Source organism: Bos mutus, chromosome 8 (assembly GCF_027580195.1).
Source record: "Bos mutus isolate GX-2022 chromosome 8, NWIPB_WYAK_1.1, whole genome shotgun sequence".
NCBI classification, from domain to species: Eukaryota; Metazoa; Chordata; class Mammalia; order Artiodactyla; family Bovidae; genus Bos; species Bos mutus.
In genome coordinates this window covers 31,043,524-31,062,106 of record NC_091624.1, presented here as the reverse complement: position 1 = coordinate 31,062,106, position 18,583 = coordinate 31,043,524, and the positions used below count along the sequence as shown (strand labels likewise).

General features: G+C 38.0%; 1 protein-coding gene across 23 annotated transcripts in view; it reads right to left on the bottom strand.

Moving 5' to 3' along the window:
- Window positions 1-18,583, bottom strand: part of FANCC (FA complementation group C) — a 348,242-nt gene that overhangs the window by 86,545 nt on the left and 243,114 nt on the right. For all 23 annotated transcript variants that reach the window (XM_070375326.1, XM_070375330.1, XM_070375332.1 and 20 more), the window contains 2 exons: window positions 7,551-7,664; window positions 6,582-6,646 (listed from right to left, as the gene is read on the bottom strand). In XM_070375326.1, coding sequence (XP_070231427.1) covers window positions 6,582-6,646; window positions 7,551-7,664 — 179 coding nt within the window. The remainder of the gene's footprint in view (window positions 1-6,581; window positions 6,647-7,550; window positions 7,665-18,583) is intronic.

Here is an 18,583-nt window from a genome sequence, read left to right as displayed (position 1 = left end):
CAAACTAGATTTATGAACACACTCTCAGAACAGACCTCATTCACAAGTAGGGGACTTCCTGTACTAATAGAGAAGGACTTACTATTGTCATTTCGCCGTTTTCTGTATGTCTTTGGTTATTCTGTCCCTATTCTTCCCACTTGCTGCCTTTCTTTGTATAGTTGAAAAAAATTTTTTTGGTAGGGATATGCTTTGATTTCCTTCTCATTTTCCTTTATGCAACTTCTATAGGTATTCTCTGTGTTGTTACCATGGGGATAACATTAACTATCTTACAGTTACAGCAATTTATTTTATTTTTTATCTTTTCTTAAATTGGGATATAGCTGATATATAATATCATATAAGTTTCAGGTGTACATAATTTTTAAAAGTTAGACTCCATTTATAGTTACTATAAAATATTGGCTATATTCCTTTTGTTGTATAATACATCCTTACAGCTTTTTTAAAATTTATTTTTAAATAGAGGATAATTGCTTTACAGTGTTGTGCTGGTTTCTGCCTTACAACAGTGTGAATCAGCCACAAGTATACATATATCCTCTAGCTCATGAACTTCCTTCCCACCCGCTATCCTACCCCTTTAGGTTGTAGCTTATTTATTTTATACATAATAGCTGCTGCTGCTGCGGCTAGTACCTCTTAATCGCTACCCTTAGCTTGCCTCTCCCTATCTTCCTTCTCCTCACTAGGAACTACTAGTTTGTTCTCTATATCTGTGAGTCTGTTTCCTTTTTGTTATACCTACTAGTTTGTCTTATTATTTAGATTCCACATATAAGTGATATCATACAAGTATTTGTGTTTCTCTGTCTGACTTATTTCACTTAGCACAACACCCTCCAGGTCCATTCATATTGTTGTAAGTGGCAAAACTTTGCTCTTTTTTTGTGGCTGAGTAGTATTCCATTGTGTGTGTGTGTGTGTGTGTGTGTGTGTGTGTGTACTATCTATTTTAAACTGACAACTTCAGTTGTAGGAAAAAAAATCTTTACTTCTTTGTATCTCCTCGCTGTGCTTTATGATTTTGATGTCATAAGTTACATCGTGCAATACTTTTTATCCATTAACATGGTTTTACAGTTACCATTTTTTAATGATTTTTATATTTTAAGTTAGGAGCCTGGTAGGCTGCAATCCAAGAGGTCGCTAAGAGTCGAATACGACTGAGCGCCTTCACTTTCACTTTTCACTTTCATGCACTGGAGAAGGAAATGGAAACCCACTCCAGTGTTCTTGCCTGGAGAATCCCAGGGACGGGGGAGCCTGGTGGGCTGCCGTCTATGGGGTTGCACAGAGTCGGACACGACTGAAGTGACCTAGCAGCGTTACAGTATTACATGATTTTATATTTGTTTATATATTTACTCTACCAGAGAATTCTGTATGTTGGGATGCTCTTGCATTGCTGTCTAGAGTTCCTTTGTTTTCAACTTGAAAAACTCCCTTTAACGATTCTTCTAGGAAGTTTAGTGGTGATGAACTCCTTCAGCTTTTGCTCATCTGGGAAGGTCTTAATTTCTCTTTCATGCCAAGGACAGTTGGCAGAATATAATCATCTCAGTTGGTAGGTTTTTCTTTTTTAGCACTTTGAATATATCATCCCACTCCCTTCTGGACTTAATGTTTCTACAGAATAATGTACTAATAATCTTTATGTGAGTTTCCTTGAATGTGATTTGTTTTTTCTTACTGTTGTCAATATTCTCTTTCTTTGACTTTTTTGCCCCTCCAACCTCCTGTCTTTAACTTTTGACAGTTTGATTGTAACATTTCTCAGATGGGCCTTTTCAGTTCATCTTGTCAAAGGTCTTTAATTTGGGTGTCCAATTCCTTCCTCATATTTGATAAGCTCTTTACGTTTTTCTTTCTTCTTCTGGCACTCTCACAATGTGTATAACTGGTCCATTTCATGGTGTCCCATTAGTTTTTAGGCTTAACTTTTATGTATTAATTTTTCTTTATATTTTCCTAATTTAATAATTTCAAAAAACATGTCTTCCAGTAGCTTGATCAAGTCTGTTGAACCATTTTAGTGAATTTCTAAATTCAGTTGCTGTATTCTTCAGCTGGAGAATATCTGCTTGGTTGTTCATCAATAACTTCTATTCTCTTTGCTGGTGGTCCCATTTGGTTCATGCATCATTTTTTAAAATTTTGTTCAGTTGTTTATCTGTATTCTATTGCAGTGCATTGAAGTTTTTTTTAGAATGATCATTTTGAATAATCAGCTAATTCATAGACTTCCATTTCTTTAAGGTAGGTTTGTAGAGATTCCTTTTATTCCTTTGATTGGGCCATGTTTTCCTGTTTCTTTGTGTGTCTTATTATTTTTTTGTTGTGTTTTTTGAATTTGAAGAGTCACCTCTCCTGGTCTTTATGGACTGGTTCTATACAGGGGAAGATTTTTAATCAATCTGTCTAGAGAACCTGGGGGGCCTTCAAACATTTTCTGGGGATGCATCTTCTCTATGTTTGTGTACATAATTTCCCAATTAGAGAGCTCTGAGTTTCTTTTTCAAGAGTTTCTTATCTCTTTCTCCCTCTAGTGTTTATCTGTGGTACCACAGATTCTCTGATGGTACAACAAGCTACTAAGCTCTTTTGTTCTCTGTAGCCCCTCAGGCATCCAAAGTATACTCCTTCCCTTACTGCCTCAGGTCAGGGGAGACAGAAACTAATCTCTAAGGTAGTCCAGGGTAGCCCTTTAAAGGAGGAGGCGATGGCACCCCACTCCAGTACTCTTGCCTGGAGAGTCCCATGGACGGAGGAGCCTGGTGGGCTGCAGTCCATGGGGTCGCTAGGAGTCGGACACGACTGAGCGACTTCACTTTCACTTTTTACTTTCATGCATTGGAGAAGGAAATGGCAGTCCACTCCAGTGTTCTTGCCTGGAGAGTCCCAGGGACGGCGGAGCCTGGTGGGCTGCTGTCTATGGGGTCGCACAGAGTCAGACACGACTGAAGCACTGAAGCGACTTAGCAGCAGCAGCCCCTTTAAAAGCTGAAACATTGTATGTACATTCTACTCTTCTCCCTAGCCCCCACCCTAAAAGAGAAATTGTGAGTTGGGTACTTTGTCCTAATCATGTTAACCTGAGCCGGCCTCTGTCTGTGGCACTGCCAGTTCTCTGTTGCTACAAAAATCAGCTAAGCATTGTTTAACTCTCCATGGTCTCCAGCCATTAAAAGTATGCTGGTTTCCTGTCAGTGGTCAGAGTTAGGAAAGACAGATGGCAGTTCCTCAGGTAGTCTCCCAAAAGTTAGAACATTGGACACATGCCATTCTTTCTTTCCCAAAGTAGAAGCTTCAACCTAGATTTTTTTCCTTCCAATCCCCCAAGCCTGAAAAGCTTAGGGGAGGGGCTACTGTGGTTGATATGAAATGGCTTTCTTACATGTTTCAGTATGGTTATGCTTGGTTTTGAGCTTGCCAGGGGTACTTCATAATTGATTTCTGAATTTCTTACAAAGGCTCTTTGGATCATACACTACTATTAAATTAGTGCTTCTGTGGGGAAACAAGACTTATGCTTCCTATTCTGCTATCTTGCTGACATCACTCCTTAAGAATTTTTAAAATGTTTATTATTTTTTCAGTTTTCTTCTTTCAGTAATGACCCGCTTATATCTTGTCCATTTCCATACTGGAGTGTTTGCCTTATGATTAATTTGCAGGAAGCATTTCTATAGTCTGCACACTAATCCTTTGTCTGTTTTATAAACTGCAAATACCTTCTAAATCTGGCTGTTCTTTTCTATTTATTTAATAGCTTCTTGTTATTGCTTCTATTTATTCTTACTGAATTTTAAGAAATCATCAACTTTACCTATGGTGGGAGTTTGGTGTAGAGTGTAAATACACACTGCATCCTACTGACTTTTTAAATCCCCTTCAGTAATTTTTAATTCTATTACTTCAAAGATCCATTATTCAACATTCACCTCAAGGCTAAATCAAAGTCTTTACCTGATGTATAAATGATGGTAAGTGCTTTCCACACACCCTATGGGCACTTCATCTTATTTTTTAAGGTGTACTTTATATACCACAAAATGTACCTGTTTAAAATGTAGAATTCAAAAGATTTTATTGAATTATGAATTTATTGACTTGGATAACCACCATCATCATCATCCACTTTTAGGACATTTCCATCACCTCAAGATCTTTTGTGCTCATTTGCAGGAAACCCCTCTACCTACCTCTGGTCCCAGGCAGCAAATACTCTATTTTCTGTCTCTCTATTATGATTTATCTATTCTGGACATTCTACAAATATGGACCCATACAGTATGTGGCCTTTCATGATTGGCTTAAGTATAATGTTTTGTTTTTAATAATTTAGATTATTTATTTATGGCTGCACTGGGTTTTCATTGGCGCATGCGGGCTTTCTCTAGTTGCGGAGAGTGTGGGCTACTCTTCATTGCGGGCCCCAGAGCACACAGATTTCAGCAGTTGCGGCACACAGGCTTAGTTGCTCTTAAGCATGTGGAATCTTCCTGGACCAAGTATAGAACCCGTGTCCTCTGCATTGGCAGGCGGATTCTTATCCACCACACCGCCTGGGAAGTCCAAGCATGTTTTTGATGTTAACACATACTGCAGCAGGAATCAGAAGACTGGTCCTTTTTCACTGAGGAATAGCATTCTATTGTATGGACAGAGCATATTTTATCCATCCATTAGTTGATAGATATTTGGGTTGCCTCTGCTTTTGGTCTATTATGAATAATGCCAGTATGAACATTCACATACAAGCATTTGTGTGCTTATTAGCCACTGGTGTATGTACATATATTTTCAGTGACATACATTCCCATCTTTTACCAGTTTTTTAACTGAGTTATCTGTCTTCCTATTACTGACTTCTTTGTATATTCTGGGTATGAGCTCTTTATCAGATGTATGATTTGAAAATACTTTCTCAGAATCTATGACTTGTCTTTTCATTTTTTAAAACAATGGTAACAGATAATTTTTAATTTATTTTTGTATTCACTTGAAGATGGTCCTCTGGGTTGTTTCTGTTTCTGAACTACTACAAATAAAGCAGCTATGAATATTTATGTAGAAACATTTGTGAATACCTACATTTTTCTTTGTCATTTCTTTGTCATGAGTGAAACTGCTGGGTTCAATGTTAAGAATGTGTTTAACTTTATAATAAACCACCACACTGCCTACCAAACCAGTTATAGTGATTGCTATCCTTATGGAAATGCTATGCTTAACTTTCTGAGGAACTGCCATACTGTTTTCTACTAGGGCTTTACCACTTACATTCTCATCAGCATTGTGTGAGGGTTCTACTTTCTCCACATCCTTGCCAAAATGTCATTTTCCATTCTGTTTGTTGTTTTTTAAATTATAGCCATTCTACTTAGGCGTGTTGTAGTATCCCACTGTGACTTTTAATTTGAATTTCCATAATAATTAGTAATTTTAAGCACCGTTTTATATGCTTATTGGACAGTTGTACATCTTTTTACAACTAATAAAGTCTCTAATAAAGTCCCTAATAAAGCCTCTTACCCATTTTTGTTTTTTTTGTTGTTGTTTTGTTTTGTTTTTTAATTTTATTTTATTTTTAAACTTTACAATATTGTATTAGTTTTGCCAAATATCGAAATGAATCTGCCACAGTTTTGAATTGAGCTTTTGTTGTTGTTTTTAGGAGTTTTTTTTATAGTCAGGATATTAATCCTTTATCAGATATATTATTCCCAACTGAATGATATATCTTACTTACCAGGTATTGTATTAATTGTAATGAAATCCAGTTTATCTACCTCTGCTTTGTTTCTTATGGTTTTGGTGTTGTATTCAAAAAAATCCCTGCCAAATCTCATGTTATAAACATTTTCTCCAGTGTTTTCATCTAAGAGTTTTATATTTTACTTTAAGGGATTTAATACAAATGGTTCCTAAAGGCTGAGGGCAAACACCATTTCAGACAGAGCTTTAATTGGCAACAGCTTTATTAAAAAAAAAAAAATTACAAATTTCTTTGGTTCCAGATTCTTCTAATGATTTGTTAAAAATAAAAATGCTCACCAATCAAAACAACTTTGAATTCTTTTATTTAGTGAAGAAATATTTTGTAATACGATTAATTGCATTTTAATTTGTCTGAATCTATTTGATTTGGTTAGTCTAGATTTTGGTATATTATGTTTCTTAAAATAGGTTATTTGTGCATACCAAATATCTGCTGCCTTGTAAATAATTTTGATTGTGTAACTGTGTGTGTGAATGATACAGCCTCACACTGAGCCATGCATTCTTTCTTTTGTGTTGGATTCTGCATATGTGGGTATCAGTTTTACTCAATTGGTACCCAAGAGACATTGTTTGATCTACTTAACGACCTGAGAGTTGAGAGAAAAGTGATTAAAAAAAGAAAATCTGTAAAAATTGCCAATTTGCCATGTATCCCCCTGAAAATAATCTCTCTACATAGAATATAACCATAATTATGAACATGCATTTCCTAAGAATTATAAAACTTTTCTTTCATAATAAACTGATACATTTTGAAACTTGAGAAGGGGGATGTTTAGTTTAACACCTACCGTCTTTGACTGCTAAATCCATTAAGATGATTCTCTCGGAGTTCAGACACTAATGATAAAACCATCTGTAAAACAAAATCAGTTGCAGGTTAACTCACGCTGCAAACAGGATTACATCAGTTCTATTTTTCTTGGTGTGAGTGATATTTCCGTTGAGATTCCCCACTCTCTTCCCCCACCAATCCTCTCCTTGCTTTACTTCTTCAAAATAAAAAGAAAGCAGTGCCAAATCACATTTACTAATAATCTGGATTTTATGTTTAATGTCTGTTACTCTGTACTCCTAAATATTTAAGCAAATTAATACTAGGCAAGTCATTAATTTCCCCCAAATTAAAACCAAACCTATTAAAAATAAAACCATGCTAGAGTTAGTTTACTTTTTTCTTTCTTAACTTATTATTTTTTAAAAATGCTGTTCATGTATACAGCTTCCAAAAGACTAGAACAGTATTCAAACATTAAAATCTCAAACATTTTTTAAAAGAGCTGTGCTAAGACCATAAATTGTTCCTTGAATTTGGCTAAAATTTAAGGCAGAAGAAATCACAGCTTTAATTCTAAGATGTAAATATATAGAAGGTTGTTATTTATTGAATATTTTGCCTTAACATAAAATTCCCATCAGGTTATTTTTAAATATGAAATTTGTCCAACAGTAAAAGACTGTGTTTATATTGGTTAAGGAAGTCTCTTCTCCCAGAAATCTTTAAGAGAATAAATGAGATGTGTTAAGGGACAGAGAGGTTGGTTGATTTAGAATAACCTCTCCTGGTTTCCTTCTTCTTCTCTAATCTCTCATCCCACATTTTTTCCTTACATGGCCATGAGTCCACCCAAGGTAAGAAGAGATAAACACAGAAAAGTTAAACATCTCTCCTGGAGGAGTGAAATATTTCCATTTACCTTTTTTGCAGATGGTACATTAAGCAATGAAAATTTCAATACTAATAAATTAAAAATACTCACATTTTTAAGTAAACCAGGATAGTAGTCTGTGGGTGCATACCCAAGAACTTGATTAAAAAGACCAACTTCTTTTATATCAAATCTGGATGTGGAAACTATATGAGATAACAACCTCTAAAAAACATAAACAGAAAAAGAAAAAGGTCTCAAAATGAAATAAATGCCTATTATGTATAAGGCCAAGAAGCTGGGTCATTTGTAAATGGGGTGGTCTCAATGAAATGAATAATCATAATTTTTCCAAATACTCAGTTCACTTTGATTCAGATATAAAGAGGAAATAAGTTAGTGATAAAATTATTACATTAAGTAAATTAAAAAAACATTAATAGTGAAATATGTATAACTAATGAACAAGGCTTTAACTACACTAAAAATGTGATCTTTACTGGTTTTAAACTCAGTGAAACATTCTTATCAGAGTAGAGATGATTACTTAATACCTGACAAGGAACACATCACAAATCACTAGGGAAAGGAAAGATTATGCAATAAATGGTACTAGGAAAAACTACTTGAAAAAAATTATATTCTCATCTTATGATACTTATCAAAATATACTTGAATTTACTATAAATTAAAGAGATCAATGTAAAACTGAAATAAAATAATAAGCAAGAAGAAAACAGAAGTACTTTTCACATGTCTGAATGGGGAAGAACTTTATAAACTCAAAGTCAAGGGAGCAAATCAACAATTGTTCTAAATTACAACAAAACAGCTCCCCCTCAAAAAAAACACACTTTGTGTTTCCCAGAACAAACTAAGAATATTAACAACAAATAATACTGCATATGTAATCAAATTTGGACTTCCCAGGTGGCCCTATTGGTAAAGAACCCACCTGCCAATGCAGGAGATGTGAGAGACATGGGTTCGATCCCTGGGTGAGGAAGATTCCCTGGAGGAGAGCATGTCAACCCACTCCAGTATTCTTGCCTGGAGAATCCCATGGACAGAGGAGCCTAGCAGGCTACAGAGTCGGACATGACTGAAGCAACTATACACACTAATACAGAATCAAATGTAGTGTTCAGTTCAGTTCAGTTCAGTCACTCAGTCGTGCCTGACTCTTTGCAACGCCATGAACCACAGCACTCCAGGCCTCCCTGTCCATCACCAACTCGCAGAGTCCACCCAAGCCCATGTCCATTGAGTTGGTGATGCCATCCAACCATCTCATCCTCTGTCATCCCCTTCTCCTCCTGCCCTCAATCTTTCCCAGCATCAGGGTCTTTTCAAATGAGTCAGCTCTTCGCATGAGGTGGCCAAAGTATTGGGAGTTTCAGCTTCAATATCAGTCCTTCCAATGAACACCCAGGACTGATCTCCTTTAGGATGGACTGGTTGGAATTCCTTGAAGTCCAAGGGACTCTCAAGAGTCTTCTCCAACACCACGGTTCAAAAGCATCAATTCTTCGGTGCTCAGCTTTCTTTAGAGTCCAACTCTCACATCCATACATGACTACTGGAAAAACCATAGCTTTGGCTAGATGGACCGTACAAAATACCATATGAAAAATATTAAGAGCATTAAAAAGGCATAGGAACAGATAATTCCTAAGACGAAACACTAATGCCCAAGAAACACATGGATAAATGTTTAGCCTCATAATCAAAAAGGGTAAATGAATTAAAGTTTTTACAGACATGAATACCTAAGGCTAATCTGGGTTCTCTGAAACAGGTGTTCTGTGTGAGCTATTGGAAAATTTCAGATGGAATCACACATCAGTGCTACTGTGAATCAGACAAAGGCACCCACAGAGTATGAGCGAGTATAACACAGCCCATAACCCACCCCTAAGCTTGGACTGACAGGGCTGCAAGGAGATCCAACCAGTCCATTCTGAAGGAGATCAGCCCTGGGAGTTCTTTGGAAGGAATGATGCTAAAGCTGAAACTCCAGTACTTTGGTCACCTCATGCGAAGAGTTGACTCATTGGAAAAGACTCTGATGCTGGGAGGGATTGGGGGCAAGAGGAGAAGGGGACGACAGAGGATGAGATGGCTGGATGGCATCACTGACTCGATGGATGTGAGTCTGAGTGAACTCCGGGAGTTGGTGATGGACAGGGAGGCCTGGAGTGCTGCAATTCATGGGGTTGCAGAGAGTTGGACACGACTGAGCGACTGATCTGATCTGATCTGATGTTTGCCTAGACATTTGTAACATGTAGACATGTTATAAGTGGTAACATTTAGACACCTTATAGGTTGGTTACTTTATAGAAAACAACTTGAGAATGTATATTAAAGGTTTTAAAAGCATTCAGGACTTTTAATGTATCTGGCATACATGTAAGGAACTAAATCAAAATATGACAATGTGGATTATGTGCAAAGATGTTCACCACAGTGTTATTTCTTATAGCAAAAAAATGTCTAACAGGAGGGAATTATTAATCTGTGATACCCTCAATACTGTGGCTCATTGTAAGCCATTAAATGCTTATAAAGAACTTATGACATCATTTTAAATGGTTATAATATTAAATGAAGAAAGGAAGATGCAAAATTGTATATACAGAAATGAGCTCATCAATATAAAAATAATCCAGACATAGGAACAAAAAAATAATGAAAAAAAAAATCACCAAACATTAAGTCTCTAGGATGGCGCTATTATGGGTTTATATATTTTTCTTCTTTCTGCTTTGCCAGTTAACACAAAGGGCACATATTACTAACTCATCATGTCAATTCTATTACAAACTATTTTACATATTCAAAAAGATACAAAATAATACAACAATTCCTCCACCATGGAACTTAATAAAGCATTAGAAACATCAAGGAAGACCTCTGTGCCATCTCTCTTTTCCCCATTACAATTCGTCCCCAGGGAAAACTCAACCCTAGTCCGGTGGGCACCCTTTTAGGTAGATTATGATACTTTCCCCCTGTGAGCTCTGACTTGCCTCAGTTTCCTCAAAACAGAACTCCAGGCAGTAAGTTCATTTGTATCATTTCTTTTTAGATTACATATAAGGGATGTCAAACAATACTTCTCCTTCTCTGACTTACTTCACTCAGTATGACACTCTATAGGTTCATCCATGTTGCTGCAAATGAACTTACTTACAAAACAGAAACAGACGCACAGACTTAAGAGAGTGAATTTATAGCTGTCGGAGGAAGGGATAGTTTGGGAGTCTGGGATGAACATGTACATCTACTATGTATGGATAAAATGGATAACCAGCAAGGGCCTACTGTACAGCACAGGGAACTCTGCTCAATGTTACGTGGCAGCCTGGATGGGAGGGGAGTTTGGGGGAGAATGGATACCTGAATATGTATGGCTGAGTCCCTTTGCTGTTTACCTGAAACTATTACAACATTGTTAATTGGCTATACCCCAATACAAAATAAAAAGTTCAGAAGAAGGAAAAAAGAACTCCAGACAACACTACTAAGTATATTTAGGTTGAAATCTGCTGAAAGAGCTCAGATGGTAAAGACCCTGACTGTAATGTGGGAGACCTGGGTTCGATCCCTGGGTTGGGAAGATCCCCTGGAGAAGGGAAAGGCTACCCACTCCAGTATTCTGGCCTGGAGAATTCCATGGACTGTATAGGTTATGGGTCGCAAAGAGTCGGACGTGACTGAACAACTGTATCTCTCTGCTGTTCCTACCTGAAAGCCAACCTACTGTTTTCAAATTAGAAGATTTCATAGCAAGCTAACAAAGTAACTTTGAAATACTACTACTTAGTAGAAGATATTAATAATTAAAAAAAAAAGACTCAGCCACATGCATAATATGACGCACAAAAAATGAAACCACCAGGGAGGGAGAAAAACAGGAAACTTACAGAGTTAAAGTGAGCTTTTTAATAAGACATAAGACAATGAAAAGGTTCCTTCTAGAGTGAAGAAAAGTCTGGATGGAAGCTACTTGCCAAGTATTGGCCTTTTTTTCCTTTCAGTTCAAAGCTATCCTTTATAAATACAGCAAGCAAACAGGAGCTGACAACAGCCCCAGGAGAATTCACCTCCCAGTTATTTTCAAACACTAAATGCATTCTGGGTGAGATCAAGCAGTTGTGGTTAGGTTGGCAGAGCCAGGGGAGGTAAATTACTGTCAGTGTACCATTCTTTGAGGGGAGGTGTTTACTGGTGGACTCTTAGTTAACCCCAGCAAGGGGCACACACATGGTGCCTTCAGCAGGTGGGACCTGACTCCCTGTGGGGAGTGCAGTGTAGGTGTTCTGGTGAAGGAAAAGTCCAGCCAGGCTTGGCTACCCATATGCTGCACCCATGTGGAGGTGGCCACATCAGACCGGGCAGGGGGAGAGGGGAACAGTTTCCTTATTAGGAAAGTAGGCTGCAAAAGGCTCAGAATCAGGAGCAGGCTGGGTTTCCCACAGAGGAGATCAGTTTGATGCTAGATGGAGGGAAAACAGCACTGGAAGTGTTTAACTTTCTGTTACCAGACTGGCATTCTATTTAGCAAACATTTAAAGCATTTATATGCTGTGAGCTGTACTAACAATTTACAGAGAGCAACTCATTTAATCCCCACAGCCTATGGTGTAAGTGCTATTACTGAATGTGTTACTGATGAGGAAACTGAGACACACTGAAAGAAACATGCCCAAGACTGGTTACCTACTTTAAGGTAAAACCTTATAAGGAATGTCCCTGTATGGGTTCTCCTTGAAGCAGCTGGAATAGTTAAACAATGCAAATCTGACTGGATTCCCTGGTGGCTCAGTGGTAAAGAATCCACCTGCCAATGCAGGAGAGATGCAGGAGATGTGGATTCGATCCCTGGGTCTGGAAAATACCCTGGAGAAGGAAATGACAACATACTCCAGTATTCTTATCTGGAAAATCCCATGAACAGAGGAACCTGGAGGGTTACAGTCCATGGGGTCATAAAAGAGTCAGACATGACTTAGTGAACTGCATGACAACATTCAGCTTGGCGGTAGTTTAGTCCCTTAGTGGGGTCCGACTCTCTGCAACACCATGAACTATAGCCTGCCAGGCTCCTCTGTCCATGCAATTTCCCAGGCAAGAATACTGGAGCAGGTTGCCATTTCCTTTGCAGGGAATCTTCCTTATCCAGGAATCGAACTTGAGTCTCCAGCCTTTCAGGTAGATTCTTTACCGACTGAGTCAACAGGGAAGTCAACATTCAGCTTAAGACTCCCAATAACTCTTAGGGTGAAGCTCAAACCTCTCCCTAAAAGATGGAACCTTGCCCCACTGGTTTTGCAGCCCCTGTCTGGGGCTGATTTCACCCTCTTAGCTTGTTTGGGGACCTGAAGTCTCTTTGGTCCCTTAAGGCTTTGGTATGTTCTAGTCCCTCTGACGGGGTCTGCCCTGGTGGCTCAGAGGTTAAAGCGTCTGCCTGCAATGCGGGAGACCTGGGGGCTCTTATAGCTCAATTACCTGCTTAAGTGTTGCTTCTTGAGGCTTTCTAGAAATGATAACAAAGTTTTTTTGAGTGCTTACCATATATGAAGCACTGGGCTATGTTCTCTAAGTATGGCATCTCACTTAAAATCCAATAAATTCAGTTTTTAATAAAACTCAATTAAGCAAAGTTTCAATTAAGCCTAAGGTCATGGCACCCTGTCCTATCACTTCATGGCAAAGAGACAGGGAAACAATGGAAACAGTGACTGACCTTATTTTCTTTGGCTCCAAAATCACTGCAGACAGTGACTGCAGCCACGAAATTAAAAGACGCTTGCTCCTTGGAAGAAAAGCTGTGACCAACCTAGATAGCATATTAAAAAGCAGAGACATCACTTTGCCAACAAAGGTCCATATAGTCAGAACTATGGTTTTTCCAGTATTCACGTACAGATGTGAAAGTTGGACCATAAAGAAGGCTGGGCACAAAAGAATTGATGCTTTTGAACTGTCGTGTTGGAGAAGACTCTTGAGATTCCCTTGGACTGCAAGGAGATCAAACCAGTCAATCCTAAAGGAAATCAGTCCTGAATATTCATTGGAAGAACTTACGCTGAAGGTCCAATACTTTGACCACCTGATGGGAAGAGCCGACTCATTTGAAAAGACAGTGATGCTGGGAAAGATTGAAGGCAGGAGGAGAAGGGAATGACAGAGGATGAGATGGTTGGATAGCATCACCGACTCAATGCACATGAGTTTGAGTAAGGTCTGGGAGATGGTGAAGGACAGAGAAGCCTGGTGTACTTCGGGGTCCCTAAGAATTGGACATGACTGAGTGACTGAACAAGAAACTGGTGGCTACTATCATAATTCACATGGTTGACTCTTAGAAATTAAAGCATGAATTACTACAGACCCAGTTGGGATAGAAAATAACAGGGCATATACAATAGAAGAAAAGCAGTTTCAAGGCAGCAACAGTTAAGGGTCAGCTAAGACTGCAGGTCCTAAGGAAAACTATGTAAAGGCTTTCCCCTTTAATCCCAGCTGCCCAGAGGGACATACATGCTGGGCGATGGAGTGCATGGAGTGCATGGAGGCTAGCTCCCCCAAACTGCATGAGTTTACTCTGGAGACTGAGCCAATGAAAGTTAAAAAAAAAAATCTAGGACATTCAATAGATTTAGAGGGTGCAATCAGGTACTGTAAATAATTACCAAGCAGTGTTTAAAACAGCCATAAACAGTTCCCTAGACAGTATTCACAACAACTGCATTATACAAGCTGACTGTAACACGGTCTTGGAAACACAAAAATAACTTAATTGGCAGATCTATCCTGGCCTAAATTTCCAAAATGATATGCTTAGAAACTGATTTTTTAAAAATCAATTGCTATAAAAATTAGTTTCCCCCACTACCTCCTGCTTTTTTTTTTTTTAATAATAAGAAAAACAAGGGAGAGGGTGGGATGATTTGGGAGAATGGCATTGAAACATGTATAATATCATAAATGAAACGAGTCGCCAGTCCAGGTTCAATGCGTGATACTGGATGCTTGGGGCTGGTGCACTGGGACGACCCAGAGGGATGGTACGGGGAGGGAGGAGGGTTCAGAATGGGGAACACGTGTGTACCTGTGGAGGATTCATGTTGATATATGGCAAAATCAATACAATATTGTAAAGTTAAAAATAAAAATAAATAAATAAATGGAGAAAAAAAGAAATTAAAAATTAAAAAAAAAAAAAAGAAAGAAAAACAACTCTATACTTAGTGTTGGCAAGGATATGGTGAGAGGGGCACTCCATTGCTGTTGGGAGCAGAAATTTGTAAAGCTTTTCTGGGAAGTCACTTGATGATATGTAACCAAAGCATTAAAATTCATATCCCTCTACCCAGTACCTTGATTTCCAAGAATATATCCTAAGCAAAAATTCAGGTTCATGGCAGTATTACTTTTTACAGTGAAAAATTAGAAGCAACCAAAGTACCCAACAGCACTATACTGGTTGAAATTCATCATGGTTTATTCAACAGCATGAATCACACTGTAAAAAAGATATTTAATGACACAGAAAAGACACCGTGACGTTAATCTGTAAAGCAAGGTGTAAAAACTGTATATTCAATGTGGTACTGATTTTATATGCAAAAAAATACTAGGAAGAAACATGACAGTTATTACCATAACATTATTTCAGGGAGTGATTTAAAATTTCTTCTTTATACTACCTGTATCTCCAAAGTTTCTACACTTACTATATCATACTTTTTATCATTAACTTATGTCTGTTTGGTTTTTTTTTCTCATAATTCCCTAATGCAAATTGCTATGAAGGGACACAGAGATTTATTCCTGGATGAAATATGCATAAGTCCCAGAAACAACATACTGAGGCCTGATTATGTTTCCATAACTTATAAAAAGACACCTGAAACTTTGGACCTCCAAATTTCTCTTTTAAAGTAAACTTAAAAATTGATAAGCACTTCTCATTGCGAAGAACAATTTTTCTTACTGCCACCTAGTGGTAAGCATTCTAAAGCCAAAACCATATGATTCCGTAGGCATTGGCCCTTGGACAAAAATTAATTCCTATAGTCACACAAGTAATTGACTCATTTTAAAATGCTGAAAAAACTTGGAAATCTTCTACTCCAACTGCTTATTTTACTGATAGGAACTGGGCTTCTAAATACATAAATCACTATCAACAAAAACATGTGCATATAGATTGAATATTTTTTTTGGAAAAAAATGCCAATTTGAAAGGCATAAAGAAAAAGTGCAAATACATCATCCTGACTGGTGATCTAAATCCTTCATGGGTGGAAAGTATAGGAACCAACACAACTGTGCATAAAACATTTTAAGTCCAATTTTGATCCATGAAGGAGTTTGGAGGACTCTGCTAAAGTTTGAAAAGCCATTTAAATATACTTATAACCATGAAAGTGAACTTTCAAGGAGAAAAGTAAATAAATCAGAGGGAAAATCCATTTCCCTTGTTTTCAGGTGTTCTTTCTTGTTCTAGCCTCATTGTATCTGCTCCATCTTGTAACAGGCAGCACATTCACAGGCGGGTTAGGAAAGTTGGAGCAGTGAGGCTGTGGTTTGGCGTAGGGTACGGGTGTGGAAGAAGGGCTGTGGTTTTTGCTCAGGCAAAGGGTTAGCAGAGCCAAATTGTGGTCAATATTCTTGAACTGAGACAGAGCACATATTTTATACTTCTCCAAACAATTTCTTCATCTGATCATTTAAGTCTTTTAGAATTTCCACCACTTTGGTCTTTATTACACCTATCTCTTTACACATATTAGAGATAAAAACTTTTGTAAACAAGGATGCCTTATTCATTCTTTCATTCTACAAACACATATTCAAGCCACTCTACTGGGTCTATTGTGATAGGAAGCCCACTACAGTCTGATGAAGGGAGACAGAGATGGAAATATCCATAATACAAGACAGAATGCATTAAGTGCTATGATGAGGGGTAAGACAATCACTGTGGGAACAGAGGAAGTGATGATTAGTTCCAACTGTAGGGTTTCAGAGTGTTCCCTGAGATGATGACTTTTGAGCTGATTCTGACAGCTGGGGAAGGAGGTATAGGAAAGAAAGAAAGAGATGGTGTATAATGCTGGCTGGGATAGACAGAGAAAAATGGCTTAGCGGGATTAGAAACGGCAACGGAAAGGGGACCATGGTATGTAGGCAAAGACACGGGAAATGCTTCTGTCACTTCGACTGTTTTAATACTTCCCTGGACTCCTAAGCATAGCCTCCCCTATGGGGCCTCAGAATATCTGGTCAAACTTGCTTCTCCCAATTTTTCTCTTTGATCCCTGTGATTTGGAAACATCAGACTCTCTGCTGGTCATCAAACTCACCCAGCCTTTTCCCCATATCATTTCTTTCTCCTGAGAAACCCAACAACCCTCACCCATCTCTAGCTGCCCAAATTATACCTATCTTTCAAAATCTATCTTTCCCCAAGATTCTTGTTCCAGTTTGCAATAGTATGAGATAGTATTCCCTGAAATCTCCATGGTATCCTATTTGTATTTTTCTCACAGTGCCTTCCAAGTTCTGCCTTGCGCTGTAGTTATATTTCCTCTTTCTACTCATTAGTAAGACAGTGAAAAGGACTCTCTTACCTAGTCTTTATATTCTTTAGAGCAACTGTTAACTTGCCCTTGGCATTTCACATACTAGGTGTGCAATAAACCCAAAGTGAATTAAAACTCAATAGAATGAACTGCTCATTTACATTCACTGAAAAATAAAATTACTATAGGATTCCTTTGTGACCTCATTACACTACAAAATGAGCAATTTTCCTTTTCACGATTTCCCAAGTTTCAGTCCATGAAATACCCACAGATGATTCGAACAAAACATGACATTGCCATGCACTTTTACTTCAAAGAATTTTACTTAATTTGGCAACACTGACTGGAACCTAGCACACTGATGTGGATATAATTGCACTGAATAATGCACTGCTCTGCAACTTCCCTGGTGGTCCAGGGGTTAAGTCTCTGCGCTTCTACTGCAGGGAGAACAGGTTCAGTTTCTGGTCAGGGAACCAGGATCATGCACACTGCATGGCATGGGTCAAAAAAAAAAAAAAAAAAGACTACTGATTTGGGACCTTAAATGTTTTCATAATATCCAACTGCTGTTAAAAAATACACTGCTTTGTTGCTACTCAGCCTGTGGCAACCTATAAGAATGCCACAGTACTAACAGCACCCAGAAGGAACAGGAGAAGCAGTGAGTAGCAAGGGCCATCTTTTCTGAAAGAAGCACTGGAAAATTAAAAAACAGCCTCAAATATACTTAAATTAAAATTATACATTAAAAAATCTTTTCCCCCTGCAAACTCAAATAAGAAAGCAAAGCTTTTGTTGGTTCGATCCAATTTATTCAATTATTTTTGGCTCCAAAATTTAATCTTCAAGGTAAAAGATAACAAGAAGACTCTTGAAAGTCCCTTGGACTGCAAGAAGATCCAACCAGTTAATCCTAACGGAAATCAGTCCTGAATATTCATTGGAGGGACTGATGCTGAAGCTGAAACTTCAGTACTTTGGCTCCTAATGTGAAGAACTGACTCACTGGAAAAGACCCTGATGGTGGGTAAGATTGAAGGCAGGAGGAGAAGGGGACAACAGAGGATGAGATGGTTGGATGGTATTACCATCTCAAAGAACATGAGTTTGAGCAAGCTCCAAGATTTAGTGATGGACAGGGAAGCCTAGTGTGCTGCAGTCCATGGGGTCACAAAGAGTCAGACGTGACTGAGTGACTGAACTGAACAAGATAACATCATTAATCTTCTCTTTTCTCAAGTTTTCACAGAAGTATCTGTTGTATTCTGACTTTGGCCAGCAGAAACGGGCCATTTTGATTAGTTGGCAGGTCCTTTCAACATATAAAATACCTGTGTCCAAACACTGAATTAGTCACTTCCTTTTTTATGTTCCCATGACATTTTATGTAAACATCTAATAAAACATTCATATTATTATCCTGAAATTGTTTGTTTACATAAGTGATCTTAAAATTCCCAATAAATCACTGCTAAGTGATCTATATTTTTCTAAATTAGATAGCATAGTGAAAATCATCTACTTTTCTTAATAATACAA